Below are 16,947 nucleotides of genomic sequence, written 5' to 3' on the forward strand. Positions count from 1 at the left end.
TCAGTTTTATTATGACTAAAATAGGTTATTCGTCTGTTAATGTCACTTGTGCACACAGAAATTGAAATAGTGAGGAAAAAACTTATCTTTTATATCATGTGAAGTATGTACACCTTTACTCGTAGTATAAGGTGCTGTTGCGAAACATTAGTTAAACTCAAGTTTCATGTAACAAAAAGCCTTTTATACGATAAACCTATTCAATAAACTAAGTTGACCTCGATTGTACAAAGGGTTGTAAAATGTATAGTTGTAATTTCTGAAGGTTATTTTATCTCAAGGTCGTCTTTGTAAATTAATCCTTGGCCTGTCAGTTTCCCCGAAATTAAATTATGGTAGCCTAAGGCGAAAAAAATGATCGCTATCTAAGTTGATCTAGGTTATTATAAAGATCACCAGGAGGACGGGAGGACGCGTCGGCGGCTGCGACAACCCGGTCGGCGGTGTATCGCGTTCCGACCCGGCAGGCTGGTTCTGGCCCAGCGGGGTATCCCGGAACACCAGCGGCATAACTGGGCGGCGGCCTGGTAGAGCCGCCGCCGCGCCGTACCGCGGAGACCGGCGCGGCGTCGTTGGTCGTCGACTATCGCCTCGACGACCCGTCGGTCAGGCGTCCTCGGGGTTGCGCCGCGTGTCTGGTTGTAGTGTTGACCGCGGGAACCCCCCTACTCTGACCGGGTTCTGACTCCGGACGGAGATCGGACGTCGAGTGTAAGAGTGCAGGGGAGTCGTTTAGTGCGGTAGGGCCCTAAAATTCCTTGGGTCCGCGGTCTGCTCCCAACACCTTGCAGATCGTCAAGTCCCACAAACCCCGCGCGCGACCTCGCAGAAGGTTCGGCCCTGGCCCAAAAAAAGGTTATTATAAAAGATAGAAAGAAAAACATTGACGCATAGGAACACTCAGTGTGGACAGAAGATAAATATGCTAAAAGCGAGTATGAAACCTACCATTCTGCTTTTCATTTCCCTGCATGGTGTTTCCTGAATGCTAGTATATGTTTTTCTTCAAACGTGACTTACTGACGTCCACGAGCGACGGTAGCCGCTCACCTTTAAATGTGCCGTATGCTCATGTTGATAATAAGGTAATAAAATTGTGGGGGAAAATTAATTAAATTATTGAATCAAAACGCATTTTATATTATATTATTCTTACAAAGGACGTTTTTATTTACCAGTAAAAAAACTGTAATCCTCCTCAGCTGTATCTCAAACAGACGCTGATTGTCCTTTTATTGTTTTCAAAGGTAAAATCCCCTAATTTTATCTTCGTTTACGCCTTCGACTTTTTTGAAATGGGTGCTTTTGAAATGGGTGCAGTGCCATGAAAGCTGCTGTATGACATAAGGACTCTATTTATATATATATTGGTATTAATTAGCAACACTGAAACGACGATGGCGAGACCCATCAGTTCACAAATAAGTTGGTGACACTGTAGTCATATAATTATCTATCGGTGATTTAATAATTAATGTATATTTTTACGTGTTGCTTTAAATATTCATAAATTATTCTAGTTATATTATAATCAGTCTATGACTACAGCAGATAACATCGTTTCAATATTTGTTATTATGATTAAAATTGTATGTTTTTGTAATAAATAAATAAATAAAAAATAAATTCATAAATTATTTACTTATCAATTTATTTATTATTTAAATTATTTTTATGGTATTATTATTATTATTAGTAGTTATTACGTAAAAATCTATTCTATTTTCAACTGTCTGAGATCAATTAATCTGTGTGATTCCATCGAAAATCGATTTTCTTTGGGAAATAAAATTGATCCTTCGATAAAGTGATTTAAGATTGTAATCCCTACACAACGTAGTGATACCAGATGCGCTATAATTACAATTACAGTAGATTCACTGTATTATTACTGCTTTAACTGTTTACTATAATGTAAAAATACTGTAACGAATTTCTTGTCAAAAAAACTGGTTAAAACAAAACACATTGCGACTAAAGCACGTGAGCTTAAGCAATAATAGGGAAATGTGTTTGACACTGGCTCCATCTTTGCACTAGCGACGCATTTAAATATTGAATGTATTTTTAGAACATACGGCACGGTGAATAATTACTGAAAAAATGCTATATTTGCCTAGAATATCTTCTACACATATTACATACATACTGTATTTTCATACTAAAATACTGTATTTTTATTTTAATGACATTGTAAATAATATATACAAATGCTATCTGGCAGCACTGACAAAACGCAGTCTATGAAATATTTTTGTCTAATGCATGAATGTTACAAACCTGCTGTCTTTGCGCCTGTATACAATATTGTTATTGCTTCAGTGCTATTACTTTTACTTTACTTTTTTATAAAATAATTGTAAACACAATGGGAAGGCTCGCAGCTGTCATAGTCAAGCGCAGGAATCGTAACCAGTCGTACATTGAAGTGTAAAAAAATATTATCGACAAATAATGTTATTAACGGAAAGATGAGGTTTTCATGGTTATTTTTTATATTATCTACCAATGTCTGCATCGGAACTGTGTTCACGCAAAATGACAGCACTACAAGAACGAACATCCGAAGTGATTACAAAACAACAATTTTACAACTGTCGGAAACGCTGGCGGCGAAATTCAATGATTTAGTTGTAAAAGAATTAGGCAGCGACTACACATCACATTTTGAAATTCGTTCTGCATATAAGGTTAGTCACCAGGACTCGGATATCGAATTACTGAATAACATCGCAGATAAACTAAGCTACAAGATATCTTCGGCCAAAATTATACTACGTGATATGTACAATGTCTTAAGCGACAACAGCACACCGTCTTTTACCCATCCATGTCCGTTTAACTCTATACGTAAGTCAGTATTTATAAGAAGCTCGAATATCTATGAAAGCTTACCACTCCAGGATCCGAAGTTAAAAATGTTGGATCGTTTCAAAGATATCAAAGTTAAGAGACAGTATTTTCTTTCACATATAGATTATGCCACTGACAGAGATTGTACAGCAATGCCACATTCTAATTTAAGATATTTATATCACAAAGTTGTGCATCCGGAACCAAAGTTAGTAGTTTTTATTATAGATAATAATATGAGCTCAGATTCACTTCAGCATGCAGTGAATGTCGCAAAAGAAACAGTTTATGCACTACAAAGTGCTGATTTGTTTGCTCTTAAGATGACGAACATGACCGACTTCATGAAGTTTGAAGATTCATGCAGTATCGAAGGAATTTCTGATTTGGGTAATGCCACAGACAATAACAAGCTTCTATTTCGAGAACATTTGGCTGCTATAGATATTTCATCATTAAGTTTATCACCAACATTGATCAGTAATGAACTAAAGAATTTGCTGAGTCAAAGAACATTACCAAAGAACAAACTACTAATTTTCCTCACTGACACAAAGGTTTTGAAAAATGAAACATGGCTGAAAATGTTTCCATATTCAATGAAAAAAGATGACAGTGTACATTTTGCCATTGGATTGATATATGAAAATCAAATAGACAGGAATAGCTCTCTTGGTATCTTGCATATCGATAAGTGGCACACTCACTCAAACAACCATTCAGTAATGAGACTGCACATAAATGACAGTGCTGTGATCGGCCAAGTGGCTTCGGCATTTATATCTCTGCTCCCTGGCAAGTTTGATGACAGAGAAATAAAAATTGAAGGTCCAATATGGGAGGCAACAGAAAGAGATTTCATGGTATCTCTGGTACAACCAACACTAACTGGAGTGTTAGGACTCGATCTCTACTGGTCAGATTTAGCAGAAGACATCATATATTTCAAAGGCGACCACAAAAAGAAAGCATTTGTCATGGATTTTGGAGGTAAAGTTTTAATGCACACATACTTTCCACGTCCTGAAACAGCCATAGATAAAATAAAGTTTACAAATTTAGAAAATATAGACACATATAAATATATAAATGATATCAAAACTGGTATGTACTCAAAAAGTTTTGGTAACCTATCGGTGTCATCTGATGATAGTAATTCAAGCAGCCCATTAATTTATTCCTGGAAGTGGGTAGACAACTTATATATTGTATGCATTGTTTCCAAACAATCTGCACAAAATAGTTTAAATAAAACAAATGTATATTTTGCTAGAAGCAACAAAGAAATATTGTTTCATAGATTAGATTTATTTCCTCCAAAATCGGGCAAAATATGTCGTCATTTTAAACAAATTGCTACTATTGACCAAGGTACTGTTTACCTTAGTCCTTCCAGTTTTCAATCACCATTCACTTACTTGTATGACATGGGGGATGGACAAGAAGCTGTAACTTATATGCAAAACTACTTAGCATATTTGAAAAGTGTAGCACACGGCTTGCTCTCTAATCCAGGTCTTAAAAACGAAATTCAACAAGATGTAGGTTATTTAAATACTCTATTATCATTTTATAAGAGACAACACTTACACGGGCCATACTCTAAGTATGTTGTCAGAAGGTATGCCGTTACAGAGAGCGGAGTTCTAGTAATGTTTCCTGGTACAGTTTTAGAATATGACTATGAACCTGTAAGAAGGCCATGGTACACTTATGCAATTGAAAACCCTGGAAAAATTATATTGACCCCTCCTAATTTGGATGTTGGAGGTGCGGGATATATTGTTTCCCTGTCTTATGCTGTAAAGAGCTCATTATATCCTACAATGGTAGTTTCAATGGATATGACAATGGGTTTTCTTTATAAACTCCTAATCGATAATATGCCTGTTTGTGCAGGTTCTTCTATGAAATGTTTCATTATGAACAATCGAGGGTATTTAATTTCACATCCCGGTTTAATGGATCCTAACAGCTCTGGTCCAATTGAACAGCAACATATTACACATAAGGAATCCATGATAGCTATAGACATGTTGAATCATAAAAGCTTTGTGTCGAAACGATTGTGTAATAACTTTTATGATAAAACTATACAGAGATTTTATGAATTTAACATATCCCTGTCCGATGTGCTCTCTAACGTAGTTTCAGGTGATCATTGTGTTCATTATTACATTGCTGCTATTCCTGGAACTAATGCCTTTGTAGGTCTCGTTAACGCATCTTGCCCGAACGCATTCTGTCCTTGTAGTATAAATGATCGGCTGTGTCTCAATTGCAATCGTATGGAACAAACGGAGTGCGAATGCCCTTGCGAATGCAGCTCCGAAATCTACGAATGCGCCAACTCGAACGTGTCACGTTTTAATCAAGATATTCCCTTATGTGGCATGATGTTAGAGAACAACAATCACAAGTCGCATTACTTTTATAACTTTGCTGAGAATTTAAAAACTTGCTTTGATTTTCAATGCGAGACCTACACGTCGCACTCTTCTTGTTTAGGCGTTTTAGGGTGCGAGTGGTGTCAGATAGACACGGATGGCAGTAGCACATTACTAGCTCCTTTTTGCACTTCTCAGTCCACTTGCTTCAATGGCGTTTTGGGAGCGGTAACTCCGTACGGCGAAGGAACTTACGGTCACATGAACAGAGACGCTTTAGGTGGTTATTCGGCAATAGGACCCATTGCAGGTTGCATAGTGACTGTTAGTTTGATTGTAGCGGTAGCGATATACTGTTACCGACAGAATGTAACTTCGGCTAGCTGTCATAATTTATACGTGGACGGACCCGCAGAAACTTGGCATGATCCAGACGTGCAAATGAGCCAACTGCATTCTGATGACGTTCACGATCAATCCGGTCACGACAAATTACTACCGGCAATGGAAATGGAAGCTCCGATATCTCCGTATAGAGTAGTGACAGGGTACCGGAGGGCGCATACTGCGGGTGGCTCCGATCATGGTTATTCAACAATGACGCCGCATGAAGATTCGGAAGCCACGGGATTCTCTGTAAATGATCCCATTATATTGTCAGATGACACTAAATCTGACATCAGCTGTCCACTTCCCGCCAAAATAAAGCCGCGTTTAAAATCGGGAGACCTAAATGTTACAGTTTTGCCATGCGGTAAGAATAGTATCATAGCTCCGGTGACGGTCCATCGACATATGGAAGCATCATGAATTATCATTATTATTGTCACGTTTTTTTCGACTTATCTACCTCTAGTACTTATTAGTTAGACATTTTAAACCATTACTATTGTACCTATTGTATAATAACTATATATGTATACGAAGATTAAATGCTTGAACACGTGCTTCGGGAACCGTTCCACTTACATTGATGAATAATATTTCCACTACCTAACTTACATAGAAATAATATTCATTCAAGCACAACGTATTATAGTTTTGTCGTGAATCAATGAGATAAAAGGAAGGCAGCTTTCAGACGCACCCTGCGTTCTGACGAAGCTGTGGATTCCGTCCATGCCTGTTTTGAATTATCTTATTGTATTGCGTACAGTGCAGCTGTGAAACATTTTGATGTGGTGTCCATTTATCATCCGTAGGCGTTTTCTAAAAAAACTGTGCTTAGTGCGAGTTTTTAACGTTCTCGTTAGCGTAAAAGTTAACGTTCGCCGCTAGGGGCGCTGCTCCAATTGCATACAATAAGTCTGAAGTTGTCGTTTCTGAAGTCGTCGTGGCCTAAAGGATAAGACGTCCGGTGCATTCGTATCGAGCGATGCACCGGTGTTCGGTTTGAAGGGTGGGGCAGCCGTTGTGACTATACTGAGACCTTAGAACTTATATCTCAAGGTGTGTGGCGCATTTACGTAGTAGATGTCTATGGCTCTAGTAACCACTTAACACCAGGTGGGTTGTGAGTTCGTCCACACGTCTAAGCAATAAATAAATAAAAATATACAAATTTGAGTTAACTTTTACGCTATCGAGAACGTTAAAAAACTCGCACTAAGCATGCTGTTTCAGCAAGCCATGTCGAGTTATGATACATTATATTAAACAAACAGATTTTCACAATTCAGTGTTCCTATTTTGCGTATGGGTGGGACGGATCTCCCGAGCGCCATCCTGCGGGTAATCAGCGAGCCTCAATTAGAAATTAATTACCTCATTAACACGAGGTTTGAAGCTCGGTAAGCTAAGTTAAACTTTATACATCTACTTAAAAAACGTGGTGCTTTCTCATCGTTATTATTATTTACTGTGGTATAAATGTTCCATTGAAATACTTAATTTTTGCAATTAATATCAAATTTGAAATGTTAATTGAACGTCCAGAAATGAAACGTGTAATTTATAATTTATGATCTTTTGATCAGTCTTTATTATTATGTACTTAAATTTGATAATCCTAAAGTTCTCTAAAGCTTTAATGTCTTAAAACTTTATTATTATTACAATAATGATTTTTGCATCATAAACAGTAATCGTATCGAGGTTGTATTTACAGGTAAACTTTTGTATGACAATTTTTGATAATGTAATTTTTGTATTTAGTTTGTAAGAATAAAATAAATGATACGTGCCAGTGCCTCTAAAACTAAGTTATTTATAGGCTTATTTTTAGGATGAAATTAATTTTGGCATTTATTCGATGTATTAAATTTCTTTTGTAAATATTTCTTGTTTTCTTTCATACGTGCACGCTGCCTTAGTTATATGGTATGTAATTGTCGTTCATCAACCAATTCAATTTTCAAAATCGGAAAGTGTGAATACCGCAGAAATAGACAAAAATACTTTTCTGAATGTGCTCACTATACATTAACCCTAATTACGTAAAGTTATGGGTAAATCTTTTTTTTTTTACACCATATCTTTCAACACTAAAAGTACAGTAAAAGTCGTTCGCCACATATCTGGCAGATATTGCCCCAATGTTTAAAAAATGATAGATATTGTACGATTTTTGGAGAGCTGTTATCAACTACGATCATGACCATAATTGATCAAAGTCGACAGCCAAGTAATTAAAAAAGGGGGCGCGAACAATTTGGCGCACGTGAAAGAAGTGAAACTTTTTCGACGTTTAGTATTGTGGTTTCGTTCATTTTTCATCCTTAAACCAGATTGTTCTTGTAATAGGCAACGCTGTGTACGTAAGAGACGCGACATCGTCAACATTTATATTATAATATATATTTTAAATTAAAGATAGAAATATATATATTGTTATCGAGCAACACTTCCGGCCTCACATAATAATTATTTACGAACTTAGGAAATATATAAACTTATTATTCTTATAATATAATTAGTAATTTCATAATCAAGTAAATAGTTCATTCATATTTCTTTATACTTATAATATTTTATTGGCGCCTTCCGCTTGACAGCTTCCGGCGCAATAAGCCTTAATGTTATTTATGTTACATAATTCGATATTATTAAATAATAATTGTACGTAAATAATCAGCAGAATAATTAAGATGTACAATGTTTAACCTACTCAGTTTGTATTAAAATAGGTAAAGACGATTGTATAAATACCGGCGGTTAGCATATCTCTGATGGCATTCGTATTCTACCCACCGTAACGTGTACTAAAGAGAATATAATATTTCGTGTGGATGTAAATTGTCTCGATTGTCGCCGCCACCCTGAGGATCCGTTTATAATATATATATATTTTGTAAATACTTCATTAAAATATTGGGCGCTACTCGTTGCTAACATTCGCGCTGGCTTGCAACAGGTATCGGTTCGAGTGCCACGCATTCACTGTCGCTCTGTCTGTAAGCATGTCATTTTACGGATCCTCCCGATCCATTTACGGTCACCGTCCTCGTCGTATAAATTAACCCATAGACACAGCCCACTGAGTTTCTTGTCGAATCTTCTCAGTGGGTCGCGTTTCAGATCCGATGGTAGATCCTACGAAGCAATGCTCTTGCTAAGGCCAGTGTTAGCAACACTCCCGGTATGAGCGCCGTGAGTTTACATACTGGCTCGGTGAATCTAGAATAACCCCTCGAGGCTACTAGAATAAGTAGGGTGAAAAAAGGCAACCTTGTTGGAATCGCATTTTACTTCAATAAAACAGAGATGTAGTGAAAATATTTATTTATAACAGAACGCGTTTATTCCTCGTCGAACCTTAGATGCGTGTTGGTGGGTTGCGGCGAGGCGGGCGCGAGCAGCGCGTGCGTGCGGCGCGCGAGTAGCCGCGTGCGGCCGCGGGGCCGGCGCCGGGCCGCGCGCGCCGCGCCCCACTGCGCCTGCTCCTCCGCGCCCGACAGCACGCGGGCCCGCTTGTGAGAGTTCGCGCAGTACTGTCACAACACAACAACGACTATTGACGCCGGTGCCAAGCTACGTCACGAGTTTTTCACGTCACGTCCGTGAGGACTCTCTCGGTCAGATCTTCTCAGTGGGTCGCGTTTCCGATCCGGTGGTAGATTCTGCGAAGCACTACTCTTGCTAGGGCCAGTGTTAGTAACGTACCCAGGTTTGAGCTCCGTGAGCTCATCTACACGCCAAAGAGAAGCTGAAATAGCCTCTCAAAGCAATCAGCATAGGTAGGGAAAAAAAGGGTACACCTTTTGTTTACTATCGCACATTCTATTATTGCACCATCAATGGAGCAGAATTGATCCTTTCTCATTCTAGTACAACCCTTCGAGATTACTAGAATAGGTAGGAAAAGAAAAAGATTCCTATCTCGTGTTAATATTGCTACATTATTTCAAAAATCATTATTGCTTGATTCTCACTGTGTCATACTGTGGAATGAACGTCCCTCTTGATTTCCCAAGCGTCGATATTTTTGTTTAAAAATAATATGAAAAAGCAGCACTGGGTTTTAAAGCAGTATTCATGAGCCATCGTGACCACTTACCCCAGATGAGAGGAAACGCAAGCTCATTTATCATAATTACTATTTCTATCTATGTATAAATGACATCACAACTTACGACAATGATTTAGCCAAAGAAGAAACAAATAATCAACAACCGATTATTACTATCGCTGTTATAACATTACAATTGGAAATTCGACCTGATTTCTTCAAGTCGACAACAATACAGTCTTATATCTACCCACCCTCAACCATCAAATAAGTACCAAATTTTGAATTATAAAGGATTGTTCTAGAATGTTTTACACAAATACCTCATCAGCAGCTTTAGGGGAATCGAATCTAATGACGACTTCTGACTGACTCTCCTTCACGTCTACGTGTAACACGTGCACGTTGGTTCGTATCTGTAAGCAAAATTATCAAACATTAAAAAAAATCAAAATAATTTTATTCAACTTAAATGAAATAGACACTTGTTGAACGTCAAAAAGAACTACCGCCAATTCACAAAAACTAGCCTCCGTCCTGAGAAGAACTGCCAAGAAACTCAGTGGGCATGTCTTTTTTTTTAAATATTAGATTTTTTTAAATATTAATTTCTACAAGATTTATTAAAACGTAACAATTATTGCAATATTGAAATACCCGGAGCGAATCATCAAGTAAGGTTCGCACTTTAAGACAAATGCGTTTCAAAAAATGAGTGCTTTTAGAATTTGTGGTGGTAGGATACTGGTGGTGGACCTCTTGTGAGTCCGCGCGGGTAGGTACCACCGTCCTGCCTATTTCTGCCGTGAAGCAGTAATGCGTTTCGGTTTAAAGGATGGGGCAGCCGTTACTGAGATCTTAGAACGTATATCTCAAGGTGGGTGGCGCATTTACGTTGTAGATGTCCATGGGCTCCAGTAACCACTTAACACCAGGTGGGCTGTGAGCTCGTCCACCCATCTGAGCAATAAAAAAAAATAAAAAAATTGTATCCACCTATAGGGTAGATTTGCTCAGGTGTGATAAGATAACAAAAGATGGCAGGTTTGTACTCGTGCACTGACAGTCCACGGACCCAAGAAGTAGCTTACGGCGAAATGAGACAAGCTTCCAATCGTTCATTGTCATTCTCTACCACAAAGCGATGGTCTTCGGCAGGTGTTACAAACTAACTATGCGCGATTTTTTGTTAATTATTGCTAGCAAGATTTTTGAGGTTAAATTTTCTCTATTTATCATGCTAACTGTCCTAATATAGAGAACGAATTTATAGCCCTCCTAGTGTAGTTACGGTAGCGCATAGATATCACAAAGTGAATACCAGCCCCCATTGTGGGTCACCAGTCTGCACTGTCAATGTAGAATAGAACCACACTATCTCTACCCATGGATAACTTGAAAATGTCTAAGGCAATCGTCACAGAATAAGCAGTAGCGTTTTCTGAGTATTATACTAGCTATTACTGGTGTTAAGATGCATTATGAGCTCGCACGGGTGAATATCACCATTCTGCTTACTATTGTCCCGAAGCAATAATCCATTCTGACTTGAAGAGCGGGAGAACCCTTATGACTGAGAATTCAACCTCAAGTCTCAAGGTGGGTGAAATCAATCAAATTGTAATGTCTATAGACTCGCTTAAGCTCTGTGCTGTGAACTTGTGAATTACACAGTAAAAATAAAAAAACATCAAAAGTAGATGTTTCAGAATAGACTCCGTTAGGCATCCTATTTATTTAACCTCCCCTACTTAAGTATTAAGTAACTCACCGTCCTTTTAGTTAATCTTACGTCGATACATGGTTCTAGTAGCTTCTCTTTAACAAAAACTCCAGGGATTTTTTCTGGCATTACTAAATTTTCATTTACATTGGTATCGGTAGATGCTGCAAAAAGTATTATATTTGATGTAGTCATTTTTATTATAATATTATAATCAGTAACATGGCAATCAAACCACAATAAAATAAACAAGCAGTGTTAATTAGGTTAATTACGAAATGATTTTTATTTTAAAGTATTTGTTTGGTGGTTACTGGGGGACATAGATATCGCATCGTTCATTTTCTATCCTGCTCTGAGATGTGGGTCGATGTCCGAATTGTGTTTTATAATGGCTGTGATCTCCTTAAAACCTGAACCCGCTATTGCTTCTCGGCAAATATCAGCAGGATGGTGATACCCACACATGTAAGCAAACAACCACATCTTAACTATTTATTTATATTGGCCCCAAATTATATCCACTGAGTTCCAGTTTTGGTTTCTGTTTTATGATATCATATAGAATGGGTATTTCAGTACCTTTTTCAAGAGAAACAAGTCTATAAAGATGTACAGTTGCAATATCATCAGACTTATTGACAGATTTACAGTATAAAATGGAATAAAGTTTTTTTTTCATTGCATGTTTAAATAAAGTTACACTTCCTAATTATCATTACTTAAGAAAATATTTCAAGCTTTTTATTATTTGGAACTGATATGTTTCCTATACACATAATACATTTCTTTCTAGTAAATGATTGTCTACATTTTTTATATTATATTATTAATTTTTATTAAAAAAATAGTTTTGTTTACCATTCACTTCTCCAGTTGGAGAAGCTGGAGGTGGTATTCTCATATAGTGTTTCTTATTTTGTAGCTCATTTTTCAATTCTTTCATATATTTTCGTTGTAAATTTAAGTACTTATTCCTTAGAGACTTCCACTCTTTTTTGGCGAGAACCTGCAATCCCCAAAGGGCGCCTTTGGGAGCTTCATTTTTCTCTAAGCCGTTCTTTCCTTTCTTTTCCTTAGTGGTGCGTTTTTTAAATTTTTTCTTCCTTGTCGTCTCCTCACAGTTCTTAGACTCATCTTGGCTGGTTGCCTCATCTCTTGACTCAGTGTCTGTAAATGTTTTGGTCTCCTGTAAATGAAAAATGCACACATTTAAGATTATTTACAACAAAAAAAAAAACAAGGATATAACTTTTATACTGTGAACTAGAGAGGAAAATAAACAATTTTGGTCAAAAATCTTGGAAACTAACAGTACAACTTACATCAAGTGATGTTCATATCAATGCTTCTCTTTTCATCCTGAAATTCGATAACAATTCAACATGAACTGAAGACTTACTAATTACTTTGCTGCTGTGTTGTAAGGTGCACAAATAGTGCATTATGGTATCCTAAGAGACAATTTGTTAATACTTACAGTTGGTGTATCAACTCTTTTATCACTATCAAGTTCATTAGTCTTCGTGTCCAGACCTTTTGGTGGTTTTTTCTCCTTCTTTTTCTTCTTTTTTGGGGGATCTTCATCTTTTCCTTCTTTAATATCTGTTGAGTTTTCTGGGCTCTCTTCTACCGAAAACATTTTAATGGAAGACAGGTCTTCTGGCGGCATATATGTTGGGAGCTTACAACCCATTTTGGTGAAAGTATTAATGCATTTTTGAGCTTCCTCTGTTGTGTTAAACTCTATGAAACCATATCCCTGCCGAAAAGGTAAAATGTATTGATATTGCAGGCAACAAACATATATGTTTACTGGTGGTAGGACCTCTTGTGAGTCGGCGGTACGGGTAGGTACCTCCACCACACTAATTTCTGCCGTGAAGCAGTAATGCGTTTTGGTATGAAAGGTGGGACAGTCGTCACTATACTGAGACCTTAGAATTAATATCTCAAGATGGGTGGCGGCATTTACTTTGTAGATGTCTATGGGCTCCAGTAACCACTTAACACCAGGTGGGCTGTGAGCTCGTGCACCTATCTAAGCAATAAAAAAAAGTTATCTTATTTCTATGCTTATTATATGTGCGCTGAAGCATGGTGCGGGTGACAGTTTTAGTAACTTTCGTTTGAATTGTTGAAAGTTGCCGCGATTTACAAATAATGACTTAGAATTATAAAATTTAAGTGTCATGCGTATAACGAAACGCCATAGACGTATTTAGTGATGGGGTGTACTGCTACAATGGATAATCGATAGATAGATTATTCCCTAGAGACTACGCATTAGTACATCCGCAATAACGGAGTCTCCTTATAAATACCAATTAAATGATTCTGAAACTAATTTTCATAACAACATTATAGAACTAGATTCATGCATCAAGTATCATCAGTGATATAAAATGAATTGCTAAACGTCACATCCCTAGTCATGCGGTACTGACAGATGTTAATGTCATACAGGCAATTAATTTCTGAAGTGTATGGTGTATATACTTTAGAGCCTTGATCTATAGGTACATACACCATACATATGTACTTGATATACACAGTACAGGGAATAACAGAATGATAAAAGACAGATTTTAATAAAAGGCTATTCCAGTTTTACCAGGACAGGTGGGCGAAATTATGAACACTTTGCACAATCAACATGAAGCAATTGGATTTTCAACTTCAATGATTTTGTGGAACACAAGATATTTGACAAATGCCTGAATCTCGCTTATGACATTTAATTTTTCAAGATAAGCTTGCATATATACAAGTTCCGAACAACAACATTTGAACTGTCAGCTTACCAAGCGATGTCATTCGCTCAGTGGAAGATCTTCCCTCCCTCAATAAGCATTCTAAAACTTCATATACACTGGATACCTTACTTTTGCAAAATACAAAAACAATTCTTATAATGATAGTGTAATCAACATTATCACCTCTCTGTTTTTAGGGAATTTTCTCTTGAGCCTGATACATTAATATAATAGTTGGCTATGTTAAATTACCTTAATCTTCTGTGTGTTCTTAAATTTAGGTAATGAGATGTACACCACAGTGCCAAAGTCGGAGAACACTCGTTCTAGCCAGTCTCTGCTGGCAGTCACAGGAATAGACTCAACATACACTGTCCTAGCATCCGCATCATATGAAATAACTGATGTTTTCCTCTTAACCTGCAAGTTAATACATTATTAGAGAATTTAAACTTAATTAGAATAAACTTTAGGTTATCTTGAAAATTATTTAATTGTGAAGTCTACCCACCTTAAGTTTATCTTCAGATAATTCGAGCATAGTGGAATGTTTCATAGCTTTAGCTATATCCACTATATCCTGTGTCATTGATCTGATTTTATTAAATTTCAGAAAAACCTCCAGAGCGACATAGGGATCGTTTTTAACTAATTCACCTAAGTACCTATCTTTAGTTAAGTTTGCGTCGCTAAAGTAAAACTCCATCTGCTTGAGTATTTTCTCGTAAATTAGTTTTTTTCGGTGCCTAACCCTCTTTCTTGCACTGTTTTCATGTTTGGGATTTTGATCAGCGTTCTCAAGATTTTCAGATTCTGACATAATTGTTGACCTATAACAAGTTTTTTTTTATGGCTGTTGGATTTTAAAATGTTTTCTTACAGTATGAACGTATTGTACGTCTTGTATATTATAGGTAATATGAACCACACGCACAAATTAAATTACCTACCTACTTAAAACAAAAATGCAAAACAAAACGAACTTCTTCTTCTTTATTTTTTGGCTCTGGCACGGTTTGTGCATTAGCCATGGAGTTAATACGATAGTAACTCTATGGCATTAGCCAAAAACGAACTTTATCCACTGACTTTATCAAACCAAACCAAAGTATTTTGTCTATGAATCGAACCATAATCGAACTAGTGATGTACTATGTGGAATCACATTTCTTACATTTTGAGCGAATAGATGTGATTAGAATGGAGTATTATCCACTCTACACTCAAATCCAAAATTATTCATGTGATCCAGTTTTAGTGTTAAACGATTTGAATACGCAGCACTCGAGTAAAAATCTCGACATGCATAAAGATCGAATATTGAATAAATACTTAAATGTAATATGACAATGGTTCTTTATAAAAACAAGTTTTGGGATGTTTAATACAATATTTAATTAGAAGTTTTGTATTGCTGTAAATGGGCAAACAGGATCATAGTTTTTTTAGTAAAAAAGGAGTGTAGGAAGTCCCACCCTTCAAACTGCGTCGCGGTTGAAATAGGCAGAGCGGCAGATGAATTCTGCACAACAATCTCAAAATTATCTCATTCATTCATTCATTCAACTAGCATTGTGAAGCCACAGAATTCACCCTTAAATGCCAGTTGACGATTGTAGTTTGTTGGTAAAATCCTCTGAGCATGCTGGTACCTGCATTACCCACCTACACCACGATGGCAATGGGAAGAGTTCATAGAGAGAAGTAGAGTTGAGAGAGAGTAGTGGAGCTAAAGTTAAAGTATGATCTGTTCGAAATAATCGATTTTCAAACAATTCAGAAATTATTGTCAAATGCTGTTTTTGAAAGCTAGTTTAACATTACCTATTCCTAACTTTTTACGTATACTTTTAATCTTTCATCTCGGTTAAATATAAAATGGAACTAATTGAAGATATATATAAATATATAGGTATAGAAATGTATAGCTCTATTCAATTAGTTCCATTTTCAGTTTTTGAGCGTCAGAAGTTTTCTCCTATGCACCGAGTAGTACAGGACATTACCATGATTTGATGGTGTCGCTAGCTGAACTTACTTTGTTAAATTAAATACCACCATAAAAAAATTTATAAGGCCTTTCTTCATGGCGGTGTAGTGGTAGCTAAAACAGAGTAAGGAAACTAGCAAAAACCTGTGTGAGTGTACGAGTTTTTTAACGTTCTCGATAGCGTAAAAGCTAACTCAATTCTGTATGCAGTTGGAGCAGCGCTCCTAGCGGCAAACATAGGCAAACGTTCAGTTATTAGTATTAGTTTTATACGTTCAGTTATTCAGTTTATCATTTTGTTGTTTACTATTTAATCAAAGTCTTTGAGTATGCACTACAATTTAAGATCGGAAAAATCCTAGTTTCCACATGGTTCTCACCCGCTATAGTGTCATTCATAAATTATACTTAGTCTGTAACGGGAAATCTCTGACTCTTTGGCGGGAATGTGAGCAACGAACTTGAGTGAAACTAAAAAAACACAATAAAAAATCCATTGAAACTATTTGAAACAGTCTTATTAAATAACCATCCTTTTACTTTAATTATATTTCATCCCAATTCATCTCCTTTCATTTAATAGAATCCCAGTTGATTAAAGTGTCAAACTAACAATTTCATTTTATTTCACTTCACAATATCGACGCTTGAAAGGCAAACGTGATTGAGCGACAATGCGTGAACTTTACAGTATACTAATTTAAAGTTGAAATACCTGAAAAAAATTATATTTTAACGAATCTAGCTGTAGGATTGAAATTTGAATTGAAGCGTCGGCATACGGCAATATG

General features: G+C 36.7%; 2 protein-coding genes across 4 annotated transcripts; one reads left to right on the plus strand and one right to left on the minus strand.

The window, feature by feature from the left end:
* The first annotated feature begins 2,207 nt into the window (after positions 1-2,207).
* On the plus strand, positions 2,208-7,516 carry LOC101740458 (VWFA and cache domain-containing protein 1). The gene has a single exon (XM_038014491.2). The coding sequence runs from the start codon at positions 2,472-2,474 to the stop codon at positions 6,048-6,050; it is 3,579 nt and encodes a 1,192-aa protein (XP_037870419.1). The 5' UTR covers positions 2,208-2,471; the 3' UTR covers positions 6,051-7,516.
* A 1,427-nt stretch (positions 7,517-8,943) lies between these two features.
* On the minus strand, positions 8,944-15,292 carry LOC101740326 (la-related protein 7). 3 transcript variants are annotated; one of them, XM_062671575.1, is made up of 9 exons: positions 15,224-15,242; positions 15,117-15,186; positions 14,678-14,996; positions 14,419-14,586; positions 12,891-13,172; positions 12,272-12,599; positions 11,459-11,574; positions 10,011-10,103; positions 8,944-9,169 (listed from the first exon to the last, which is right to left on the minus strand). In XM_062671575.1, the coding sequence occupies exons 1-9, from the start codon at positions 15,225-15,227 to the stop codon at positions 8,978-8,980; spliced, it is 1,572 nt and encodes a 523-aa protein (XP_062527559.1). In that variant the 5' UTR covers positions 15,228-15,242; the 3' UTR covers positions 8,944-8,977. The 3 variants fall into 3 exon arrangements, with proteins under 3 accessions (XP_062527559.1, XP_004926804.3, XP_062527560.1); XM_004926747.5 differs by having other exon boundaries at positions 15,117-15,292; XM_062671576.1 differs by lacking the exon at positions 15,224-15,242 and having other exon boundaries at positions 14,678-15,174.
* Between the last annotated feature and the right edge of the window lie 1,655 nt (positions 15,293-16,947).

This window comes from Bombyx mori, chromosome 12 (genome assembly GCF_030269925.1).
Source record: "Bombyx mori chromosome 12, ASM3026992v2".
Classification (NCBI taxonomy): domain Eukaryota; kingdom Metazoa; phylum Arthropoda; class Insecta; order Lepidoptera; family Bombycidae; genus Bombyx; species Bombyx mori.

Bases quoted from the DNA above. Each gene is read 5' to 3' on its own strand.
- LOC101740326 (XM_004926747.5), bottom strand. From the start codon at position 15,190: ATGCACAAACCGTGCCAGAGCCAAAAAATAAAGAAGAAGAAGTTCGTT. The intron at 11,575-12,271 runs GTAAACAAAACT...TACTTTTTGCAG, and splicing joins TCCAACTGGAGAAGTGAATG to CATCTACCGATACCAATGTA. The intron at 9,170-10,010 runs GTATTTGTGTAA...GTGTTGTGACAG, and splicing joins CCCCTAAAGCTGCTGATGAG to TACTGCGCGAACTCTCACAA.
- LOC101740458 (XM_038014491.2), top strand. From the start codon at position 2,472: ATGAGGTTTTCATGGTTATTTTTTATATTATCTACCAATGTCTGCATC.